Raw genomic sequence first — 12,890 nt, forward strand, 5'->3', positions numbered from 1 at the left:
GAATGACATTAAAGACAACACTAACCAATTATTGAAGAGAAAATACTATCTGTGGACTAAAAAACTATAGGCAATATATAAAAATCCAGAAAAAATGAAATATCATACATAAGCCTGATATTACTGTAATATTTGTGTATAGTACTTTAGAAGAAAAAAACATTTTATAAAGGATAGTTGACTCATTCAGAATAAAGTTGTTTGGTGAATTATTTCCCACTGAAAAAATCTAAACTATACAAGAAATTCTGCTTCTGCCTCAGCTTTATATTTAAAATGATTTACAGTCTGCAATTTCTTCCTAAGGTCATCACTTTCATAAATACTAGCCACATACAGTGAAAACCAACTCAATACAATGAGTATTTCATTTCTCTTCCTCCTGCTTATGTAGATACTTCTTCCATCTACATGGCACCCATTTATAATAAAGCCTCACATTGTGCAGATTTTTATGAGTTCTTGAGCATTTCTTTCTTTTTTTATCTTTCTATGCATCAGCAAAGCAACTGGCAGATTCTTTAATAAAATATATTATACACATTAATATTTATAAGCCTATGAATTGGATGTTTAAATAAACATTCACCAACTTATGCCAATTCTTTTGTTTTAGACGTTAAATCACACTTACATTGTCTGGAAAGTCAGCTTTTAGTTCAGTGACACTTTGACACCAATATGCAGCTGTTTTTTCACTGATGAGCTCAATATTCAGGAAGGAGCTTTGTCCAGGGCCATACATGGGGCCGGAGGTGGTCCCCCGGATGATTCTGGGTGAAACATTTGTCACTATGTCCTGTTGAAAGAATAAAGATATTGGGTCTCCTTTCTACAAAGGAAAAACTGTTATCTTCATTCTATGCTCATTTCCATATGACAGTATTCTACTAAGTCCTGCCTCACATTTTTAATATATTTTAAATTACAGTTGAACATAAACTACTTTCAAATGAAAAAGTAAAATAAAATATTTGTTATCTTTATTTAAATTACTTCCTATAATTGTAAGGTTAGCATAGTGGAAAAATATGTAAATTCATTTACACTGGTTTTGGGCATACACACTTTAATTTGTCTGCAATTAAATAATAAATAAAAATGCCAGGGCTTCCCTGGTGGCGCAGTGGTTGAGAGTCCGCCTGCCGATGCAGGGGACACGGGTTCGTGCCCCAGTCCGGGAAGATCCCACATGCCGCGGAGTGGCTAGGCCCGTGAGCCATGGCCGCTGAGCCTGCACGTCCGGAGCCTGTGCTCCGCAACGGGAGAGGCCACAACAGTGAGAGGCCCAGGTACCGCAAAAAAAAAAAAAATGTGATAAGTAAAATGTAAGAAAATCATTTCAGTCTATTTAATCTAAGCATCTCCAATGAGATTTTAACTCAAATAAGAGTTAATGTTTGTAAAGAAAAAGATTTTTTTTCTAAAAAGTAATTTCAATATAAATCAGCTAAGGAGTACATATTAGCATTATTGGCTCATCAAACTTTAACACAGATTCTAACAAACTAACTAGGTTGACTTACCTATATGATTCTAACCATAAATTCACATTCAATGAGAACTAATTTTTCCTAAGACTGAAATGAGGATATCAATAACTTCCTGATAACTATAAACAGTAAACAGTCAAATTAACTTGCTTGTTAAGTGTAATTAACGATCCATACTGCTTCTAAAACTGTATTAACAAAGAAGAGTAACATTCTTACATTGCTAAAAACTAAAAAGAAACAAAGACAAAAAAATGTTTCTTTAGCCAGCTTCCAATTAAAATTAATTTTGAGTAAAGGTCATTTAGTTAAGGAGCTATCAGAATTATTCCTTTAAGTACCCCTCCTCACCATCTTGTCACTTTTAGTGAGATAACATGAACCCCCATTAGTATATAGCAATTAAGGTCAATTTACATATTTTAATTAAGAACCACCCCATATAAAACAATTAGCGTAATAGGCATACTAACTGGATTTCATAACATTTGGACGTTTTTCCAACTAGATAGACAGGAAACCTTAATTAGCATTAATTAGTGCTGATCTGCATATGTTTGATAAGGCATACCCTTGCCACAAAAGATTATTTATTCCTGAATCTGCCAAATGCTACAGTTGCAGAGGATAAAAGGACTTTTCTTCACATTGCATGTTAATTTCTGGCAATTTACGTTCACTTTTACATACGAATTAGTATATTATAAAATAAATGTTATAAATGTTACAATAAGCCACCTTAAATATGTACATTTTTACTTATAGGAATCCTGCCAGTTAATGCTTTACTAATTAAGCCATTCTAATTTTATTGTAGTTGTAGGAGTACCACCAGCCTTACTTTGATTTGCTATTGTGAAACCATGTTACAGGATCTTAATGGGTAAAATGACAAGTAGAGTCACCCCAGGAAGCTCAAGCCTAGTGGGTCCACTTTCTATCTTGGCAAATGCTTAAATGTGTGCTCTGCGTACCTGCTGGTGGCTTCTGTGCAGCTCAGCCAGGTAGGTACTCTCATGCTGTCATGGTCTGAGAAAACAATTCTAGAAATGTTTCATTCAAATTAGGCTGATTTTCTCCTAGGTTTCAATTTTCAAGAGCCATACATTTAAGCCTTGAGTTCCTCCTTTCCTCTGCTATCCCCTCTACTCTAAATTTTCTTCACCTAGATAAGTCCAGTCTAGGTCACAGTCTGTGCTCTGCACAGGAGAATTGGACCAAGGAGGTGAAGAGAGTCCATATTCAGTTTACCAAGAAGTCATGCGCCCTGGCAATGGATAGTTCCACAAATGAAAGGGCACCTGTTTTAAACGACCATTTTGTAATTTATTGACCTGTGTTGAGGAGGAAGAAAACTTTCCCCCACCCTTCTAGGTTCTTCAGGCTGGTCTAAGAACTAAATTGACATGAGATAAACAGGAGAAATGGAATTTAACTTCATATGTACAGGAATCCTACATACATGAGAGGGTCAGAGTCCCCACATACATGAGAGGTTCAGAGACAGAAAGGTTACATGAAGTATAAATGCCATCCTGAGCTAAGGAAAGAGATAGGGATCTGGGGCTTCCAAGAACAGAAGGGTCATTATAGGACAATAAGAAGATGTTTGGTAACTAGATGTTTGCCCTGTTGAATAGATGGAGACACTTAGGTAAATAACTCTTTTCTGGGAAAAATCCCAAATTTAAATTCTTCTAGGTACTTAAAGGAGGGGCAGTAGTTTCTCTTGAACCTGCAGGATCTTGACTGCCTTTATCTCAAAGTAACCTTCATGCCAAAGTGACACATTTTGGGGATGCTAATTCTGAACCCCTACATTGGAAGTGGCACTTCCTGCTTATTCAACAAAACTGACTCGTGTGTTAGACTCCCTGCTCCTGCCCATTCTTCAGGTCTTAGCTTAGACTTCAGTCTATTTAGGAATCTTTTCTGATCTCTCCAGCACCATCAAGTCTTAAGCTGCTCTGACTCACACCATCATAACAATAACAATGGTACCAAGAGTACCATTCCCGGGGCTTCCCTGGTGGCGCAGTGGTTGAGAGTCCGCCTGCCGACGCAGTGGACATGGGTTCGTGCCCCGGTCCGGGAAGATCCCACATGCCGCGGAGCAGTTGGCCTCGTGAGCCATGGCCACTGAGCCTGCGCGTCCGGAGCCTGTGCTCCGCAATGGGAGAGGCCACAACAGTGAGAGGCCCGAGTAGCGCAAAAAAAAAAAAAAGAGTACCATTCCCCATTTGGTACTCTTTACACTCTGTATCGTTGATTGTCTATATTCTTGTCAGTACTTTTCAGTAGAGTGTAAACTTTTGAAGAGGAGGAACTATATCTTGTTTACTATTACATGTCCATCTTCTAGCCTGGCCTTTAGTAAGTGCTCATATAATGTATTTTTCTTTCTTTTTTTTTTAATTGAAGTACAGTTGATTTACAATGTTGTGTTAGTTTTGGGTGTAGAGCTAAGTGATTCAGATATATACATATACATATATATATACATATACATATATACATATATATACACACATATACATATATATGTATATATACTTTTCCAGATTCTTTTCCATCATAGGTTATTGCAAGATACTGAATATACTTCCCTGGGCTATACAGTAGGTCCTTGTTGTTTCAAATAATGTTTTATGAAGGAACCTAAACTAGAACCCTAGGCACTAGAATAGGTCTTGTCCTGAGGCAGGAACTATAAGGTATTTGTTGCTGGCCTCATTCTGTTGCTGAACAAACAAATGAGTTTGGGCTTATAGTCAAATTTTAGGAACTCGTTCTTTGCTTAAATCCTTTCCTACTAGACCATTCACTTGCTTCCCCTGATCCCTCAGGGACCCCTTCTTTGAATACAGTCCCCCACCCCACACTATGGCTAGATCCCGATACCAGCATGCAGTGATGCAGATTGCCCATTACTCCACTTCTCCCCATCCTAGCCTACTGTAGATCTTTTTTTTTTTTTTTTTTTTTTTTTCGGTACGCGGGCCTCTCACTGTTGTGGCCTCTCCCGTTGCGGAGCACAGGCTCCGGATGCGCAGGCTCAGCGGCCATGGCTCACGGGCCCAGCCGCTCCGCGGCACGTGGGATCTTCCCGGACCGGGGCACGAATCTGTGTCCCCTGCATCGGCAGGCAGACTCTCAACCACTGCGCCACCAGGGAAGCCCGCTACTGTAGATCTTTGATGACAGAAAGCATATTTGAACTTGATCACCCTGTAGCTTCTAAGACCTTTCTGACTGTTGACCCTAAGTTGCTGGATTTATCTGATCTCTAGGATCCAAATAGAATGGCCCCATCCAGATATAAACCAACTCTTAAGCTTTTCCAGTTCAAGTGGATAAGAATTCCTAACCTGGTCGATGGCCACCTAGAGGACTTCCTGGGTTAAGAGATTTCTTAGGCTAAAGTCCTGATAAGATGATTTCTTCCTATCAGGACCATAACCAACTATAGTTGCCTCTTATATCTGTGCCCTAGGCTGTGCCCATATCTTCATAGAATGTGTAGATATCTTTTTAATATCATAAAACAAAAAAGATGAGTGGAAGAATCACAGCTATACTGAATAAGGAAAATCTCAATAGTCCAGGAATTTTAAGCCATATGCTATTTTACAGTATTCCTCCTAATAACAATTTGGCCAAGAGCTCACAACAGCCAAAAGGGTCAATAAGATGACAACATTTAATTGGAGGACAGTCAAGTCAATGCTTATTTCTTCAAATGTCCTCCCTCAGTGATACCTTAAAACCTCAAATTCTTCCACTAGAGATTTTGTGTATTGTGAGTTGAATTTATTGTTAATGTTGGGATTGTTTTATTTCCTCTTCTATAATCCAATGTTAAACTGTAAATATACTGTGGGAGGATTATCAATGATTTCTTTAACCAAGATCCAACAGGAAGTACAAGGCAAATCAAAGGGAAGTTTTATCTATTGTATGACAGGGATTGTTTACTCATTTATGTTGATTTATGACAGGTAGTGTGTCTCTATACAGGTCAGTTTTCTCTCTCCTTAACTCAAGCAAAGAAAAAGATCCTTAATAATGGCCCAGATTACAGCCACCTATTGTGTATAGCTTGTCAACTATCCATGAGTCAATTGTTGCCATCACAGCAATTAAAAAATTCAGCATATTCCAAATTCAACTAAAGTGCCAAAATTCCAATATGGTCATCCAGTGATAAATCAATAATATAAATTTTATTCTAGGTTTTGTTTCCCAAATTCAGTCATATTTACCACTACTTTGTCAAAAACCTTCTCCACTGACTTGAGACTTAGACTTTTTAAATTAAGTGAAAGATGGATGAAAACTTGGATATAACAAATTATCCTTGGTTATCTGATTAAAGTTAGAGCTTCAATAATTGGGCAATAACTTACTAAAGCATTTGACCTGGGAATACTAGAATCTGAGTATGATTTTACAAGATAGATATTTTGCTTTAATATTTAACAGCTAAATCATATTAGCATTGCTTTAGGGAGTTAATATAACAAAATAAACATATTCAAGAATAGTTAGAAGAGATAAGAGTTTATTCTCTATAACAAAGAAGATGATTCACCATAGTTCTAGTGTTCAGTACATTAGCAATATTCAGACATTTAAAAAAATTGATGTTTATTTATAAGAAATCATTAGGTGATATCACTGCTTTATGTGATTCTGTAATTACCATTATAAAATGGAGTGCTAGTGACCTCTTAACATTTGAAGTGATGATAGTGATTTTTCAGCACTAGTAAAGAGACTGAAATGGTAAATAGGCTGATTATATTTGTTTAAGTTCATTTACTTGACCTCTCTTATCCTAAAAAAAAACCCATGCTGTTTCCATGGTTACTGCTGGAGTAAGATAGTCACAATGGGCTCAATGAATAGGAAAAGGAAACTTTGCAGAGATGACTTGGTAAGAAACTAGGAAAAGAATTGGGGTCTAAAAATGGTAGCTGAAAATGAAAAATAAAATTTGCACAGTGAACCACAGCTACTATACTACAACAGATGAATTTTAAAAATATGTTGTTGAGTGAAAAGAGCAAGATGTAAAAAAATAAAGAATATGATACCTAAAACATTTTTCTGTGATGAAATTAAAAATAAGAGAATAATTTAAAACAATTACTTTTGTTACTTTTTGGAGTAGATAGATGCTGGGGGAGAAACTGGAGATGAGGGGCAACAAAGGCTTTCTAAAAGTATTAGTGATATGCAGTTTCAAAGAAGCTTTATTCCTGAACTGTAGAAACACATGGTAGAATGAGAAATCTGTTTAATGAGCTTTGTGCTAGCATAGTGAATACTATTATAAGCTATCGCTAAAGGTTTGTTGGTTTACCTGAAAACCTGTATCTTAAATCTTAGGGATATTTGTTCTTTTTTAATTTCCAAGATTCTGCTGTGAATTGGTTGTTTTTTATCCAAAATTCTTTTAATTATTTGGTTTTAATAACTAGAATTTCAAAAATGTAATGCACTGCAGGAAAGATCGTCCTCTAAAATATATCATCTTCTATATAAGTGGGATTTAAGTATTCATTATTCCATAAAAGAGTAGACTCACTTTACAGATAAATCTAACAACAAATATCCTGTTACATAATATGATTCCATCATTATAAATCTGGCATACTGTTACCCTGGTAATAGCAAAAAGTAAAATAAAATTCAACAGTGGCCCAGTTTCTAGTGCAACTCCACTGTTATGAAAGAACCCTCTAACACTTTATTTTCTTCATGAACTAAGTATATTAATATTTGATTACTCCATAAAATAAATTTTATAAGGGTCAGAATAATTTCCACTTGGTTGTTTTGGAGGGGTGACATGGGTAGGAGGAGAATCTGTTCTTAATACATCAATTTTCCATCTTAGTATCTTATACAATGATACTGCTCAAAAACCTAAATTAGGGCCTCCCTGGTGGTGTAGTGGTTGAGAGTCCGCCTGCCGATGCAGGGGACACGGGCTCGTGCCCCGGTCCGGGAGGATTCCACATGCCGCGGAGAGGCTGGGCCCATGAGCCATGGCTGCTGAGCCTGCACATCCGGAGCCTGTGCTCCACAACGGGAGAGGCCACAACAGTGAAAGGCCCGCGTACCATAAAAAAAAACCCAAAACAAAACCTAAATTAGTGACAAAATTTACCCATTTGTCATCAGGAACTTTAAATCTGTCTATCCACATGGAAAACACAGTAAATAAGATTAACAACATTATCCTACAAATACAAAATAATTTATCAGAGAAACAGTGGTGTTGAAAATGCAGAAACAATAGTAATTTAGATTTGTATAGCACAGATCCTCCACATAGATCATGTATTTGATCTTCACAACTCTGTCATCATGCAGTTAATGCCACAACCAGGTCTCAGAGAAATTAAAGTGACTTGTCCACTGTTGCACAGCTCTAGTGAGCATTAGAGATGAGACTAGAATCTAGATGTATTTATGTGATATGAGTAATAAAATTATTAGTGATTTAACATTTGATGTATATGATAATAATTAGTACTAATTTTAGTTGCAAGAAAAATAAATCAACTTGAACAACTTAAATTTTAAAAGTGGGATGTGGCATATGAGCTTTAAGGAAAAGAAATGTATTACATAATGCCAGAATGTTAGGAATGTTTCTCTGTCTCTTTTCTCTGCTTCTATTTGCATATCTCTTCATTCTTTTCTCTTTCTACAGAGGGCTTCCTCTGTCTCAGTTCTTATGATAGAACACAGGCCTGTGACAGGTCCCAAGTTACAAGATGTGTAGTCTCTCCCCAAAACTTGTAATCTCTCAGGCCCACCAACCCCTGTGGCAGAGACTCTGACATGCTTAACTTGGGTTTGATAGTCACCGTTTGTCTAATTAACTGTATCTAGCAGGGTAGAATTAAGCAGGATTCACACAGATGCTCATGTAAACAAAGATGTAGTAACTGAGAGCTGAACAAGTAGTCTTATTAAACAAGTGTTCTACCCAGGACTAGTCTATGCAGGTTCACCTTAGAAAGAAGAAATTACGATATGGCCATTCATAAAGTGTCATTAACTTGGAAAATGGCTGCAAAAAGACAAAATTATTATCATTTAGTGAAATTAAACTTTCCATAGTCTTGAATCAACCTTGATAATCCATTTCCTATTCCTGTGGCCCCAAACTTTGCAAGATCAAAGTCCTCAGAACCTTTTGAAACCTTCTCATGTTTTAGAACACATTGGGAATTCTGTATTTCCAGTGTGCTGGTGTGCTGACGACTGTCAACACAAATGGCGTGGGGTGCACTTAATCTCAATCTTGGGCTGGACAGAACCGACCAATGGCTACCCTATGTAAGGAAGGGAAGACAGTGGAGGGAGCAAGAGGAAAATCAAACAAACAACAGCACATTGTGCAGTAGAATAATTAGGGAAACAATTTAGAACCTGATTAGGCTTAAAAAGGAAATGATGAACAGAAACTAAATAGACTGAATGTCTATGTCGAGGAAGGAATTTTACTCACATGCTCTTAGTGCACACCTGGGGCCAAATGTCTTCCTCCTCCTGGATAGTGTCAGACATCTAGAAGATATGGTTTCTCACACTGCACAAATATGGAGATTTAATTTTTGAATTTTATTCATGTCTGACTGGTAAAATTCTGGGTCACAGATTTGTAGCCTTTTGTCTTTCCTCTTGCCCCTTTTCAAGGAGTTTATAACTTTGCACACAGGACACTAAAAAGTAATTTGATTTGCTCTTTGACTTTTTCATCTATCAAAATGGCTTCACTATATCACAGAGAGGTTGTAGGATATTACATGACATAATAGAGCACATGGCTGACATGTGGTATTTGATAAATAGATATTTATTCATTCATCAATTCACCAACTTTAGAGACAAAGTAGAAGTGAAAGTTCAGGCAACTGTGCATGGGCTGAAGCTGGGAACTCGACAGGAAATTAGGATGGGGAGAGTGCATAGAGTTAGGTCAAATTAGAGCGTCTTGAATGACTGTTTTAAAGAGGTCAAACTTCTTTCTGCAGGCTTTGAGAATCCATTGTGTTCTGTCTCTTATTCAAGTTATTAATACCAATAGCTCACAGCAGCTGTGCATTCACAGAGATAAGTCTTACAAGAAACAGATGAAGAGCTTTTTCAGTGCTGATATCAGATGGATTAGAACGTGATTAATCAGCAGACAGACTGATTAAATTATTGGGTTCACTGTTCAGATAAGAGGTTTTGGATATACTCTGCCAAACTGTAATTAACTTAGAAATTTCTGCTGGCCTGCTCATAAGATGATCATGTGATATGCTTTGAGGAAATCTTTTAGGGCCCAAAACAGCAGCTGTGAAGGTATAAGCCTGAGTCAGTTCTAATAATTATTAAACATCTTCAAGTATTAGGGCAGGGTTTTCATTGAAAATGATAAATGTTAAAAAAAAAACTTTACTTTTTATAAAACTTGTATAAATGCTGTGGTCTTACTTGAGAAGCCACTGTAAATGAAATGGCTATTATTTAAGGAAGGGGACATCTAAAAGAATCAGACAGGAGTTCTCCATTTTTGCATTATGATTAATAAGATATTAAGAGAAAGCCCTCACAATATAGCGCATTTAAAAATACCTGGCAGGATATGAAAAAGCAAAAGCAAAAGATGCACAACCGTACCTGTGTCAAAATAAGGAAATTTCTCAGAGATCAGAAATGACAACCAAGCAGAGATCCCCAAGGCAAACCAGTTGTAGAGTGATATTTACCCTCAAGGTTTCTGCCAGTCCCAGGTGGCCTACAGCCTGAGTTCTAATGGCTTAGAAACATCTGAGAGAGCCACATAGTCAGGGCACAAGCATGGTGGTCGCGTGACAAGAAGCCTCCAAATAACGGTAGCACCAACAAAAAGTTATGCTCTCATTTTCTGAGCTAAAGAACAACTACAGAGTAATGATGGGGTATGTGTCCATTTGAGCCTAAATATTGGATGAGAAAAAAAAAATCTCTCTCCTAAGAATACAAACTTGTGTGGGCCCAAAAACCACAAGTTGAAAATTTGGTTTAAAGATGGCTCTTGGGGCTTCCCCGGTGGCGCAGTAGTTGAGAGTCCGCCTGCCGATGCAGGCGACACGGGATCGTGCCCCCGTCCGGGACGATTCAACATGCCGCGGAGCGGCTAGGCCCATGAGCCATGGCTGCTGAGCCTGCGCATTCGGAGCCTGTGCTCCACAACGGGAGAGGCCACAACAGTGAGAGGCTTGCGTACCGGAAAAAAAAAAAAAAAAAAAAGGCTCTTGGCCATAGTGTCTTCAGATAATTAATAGAAGCAGTGTCAAAATCTCTCTGGAGGAAATTTTACCCCAGGGATGTGAGTTCACAATAGATTTCTACTAATCAAATGAGGGGAAAAAAGGCATCATAAATGAAAGTCAGTAGGAAGAAAAAGCTATAAAATCAAATCTACAAAACAAAGCAAAATAAAAATCCCCCACAGATACTGAGATTTTCAAATATGGAATGTAAAACTTTAGTACGTTTGAAAAATAAAAGAGAGGCTTGAATGTATAATCAAAGAATAAGAAATTCAAAACTTACCATAAAAATTTAAAATATAAAAAAAAAGAATTTCTAGAAATAAAAAAGTAATAATTGGGAAAAAAAAGAACCTTAATAGTTTGGGGTAAATAAGAGATTAGATTAGACATAGATGAAGAGAAGTAGTCAATCTGATGATATATCTGGGAAAATTACCTGAAAGGTAGCACAGACAAATGAGATGGAGGTAAAGAGACATGAAACACAGATTGAGAATTAAAGGAGAAACCTAACTGGAGTTCACAAGAAGATAATGGGGACAATCAGAAGAGAAAGTATTTCAATATATATTGTCAGAGATTTAATAGAATTAATGAAAGATGTCAGTCTTCAGATCCAGGGACACCAAAAAACTCAAGGAAAACACATTAGATCACTGGAAAAGAATAGAGAGCCCAGAAATAAACCCACACCTACATGGTCAATTAACCTACAACAAAGAAGGCAAGAATATACAATGGGGAAAAGACAGTCCCTTCAATAAATGATGTTGGGAAAACTGGACAACTGCATGCAAAATAGTGACACTAGACTTATCTTATACCATATAAAAAATAGACTCAAAATGGATTAAAGACTTAAATAAGATCTGAAACCATTAAACTTCTAGAAGAAAACATACGCAATAAGCTCTTTGACACTGGTCTTAGCAATATTTTTCTGGATCTGTCTCCTCAGGGAAGGGCAACAAAAGTAAAAATAAACAAATGGGACTACATCAAACTAAAAAGTTTTGCACAGTGAAAGAAACCATCAAGAAAACAAAAAGCAGTCTACTGAATGGGAGAAGACATTTGCAAATGACCCATCCAATAAGAGATTAATATCCAAAATACATAAAGAACTCATACAATTCAATTACAAAAAACAAACCTGATTAAAAAACGGGCAGAGGATTTGAAAAGACACGTTCCAAAGAAGGTGTATGGATGGCCAACAGACACATGAAAAGATGCTCAACATCACTAATCATCAGAGAAATGCAAATCAAAACCACAATGGCATATCATCCCATACCTGTCAGAATGATTATTATCAAAAAGACAATAATAACAAGCATTGTTGAAGATGTGAAGAAAAGGGAACGCTCATGCACTGTTGGTGGAAATGTAGATTGGTACAACCACAAAACAATATATAAGTTCCTCATAAAATTAAAAATAGAACTATCATATGACCCAGCAATTTCTGGATATTTAACCAAAGAAAACAAAAACACTAATTCAAAAAGATATATGTAGCCCACTGTTCACTGCAGCTTTATTTGCAATAGCAAAGTTATGGAAGCAACCTAAGTATCCACTGATGGAGGAATAGATAAAGAAGACACGACATGTATATACAATGAAAATTACTCAGCCATAAAAAAGAATGAATTTGCCATTTGCAACAAGATGGATGCACCTAGAGGGCACTATACTAAGTGAAATGTCATACAGAGAAAGAGAAATACTGCATGACTTCATTTACTTGTCAAATCTAAAAAACAACAAACAACACAAAAGAAACAGACTCACAGATACAGAGAACAGACTGGTGGTTGCCAGAGGCAAGGGCTATAGGGAAATGGGCAAAATAGGGGAAGGGGATTAAGAGGTACAAATTTTCAGTCATAAAATAGATAAGACACAGATATGTAATGTACAGCATAGGGGATATAGTCAATAATATAACTTTGTATGGTGACATAGGGTAACTAGATTTATCACGATGATCATTCCATAACGTATAAAAATATTGAATCAGTACACAGTACACCTGTAACTAATATAATATTGTAAGTCAATTTTA

The 12,890-nt window shown here is 36.8% G+C and overlaps 1 protein-coding gene across 1 annotated transcript in view; it reads right to left on the reverse strand.

The window, feature by feature from the left end:
* Nucleotides 1–12,890, reverse strand: part of DPYD (dihydropyrimidine dehydrogenase) — an 828,512-nt gene that overhangs the window by 336,867 nt on the left and 478,755 nt on the right. Inside the window, exon 14 of the mRNA XM_032630437.1 lies at nucleotides 635–799. Coding sequence (XP_032486328.1) covers nucleotides 635–799 — 165 coding nt within the window. The remainder of the gene's footprint in view (nucleotides 1–634; nucleotides 800–12,890) is intronic.

This window comes from Phocoena sinus, chromosome 1 (genome assembly GCF_008692025.1).
Source record: "Phocoena sinus isolate mPhoSin1 chromosome 1, mPhoSin1.pri, whole genome shotgun sequence".
NCBI classification, from domain to species: Eukaryota; Metazoa; Chordata; class Mammalia; order Artiodactyla; family Phocoenidae; genus Phocoena; species Phocoena sinus.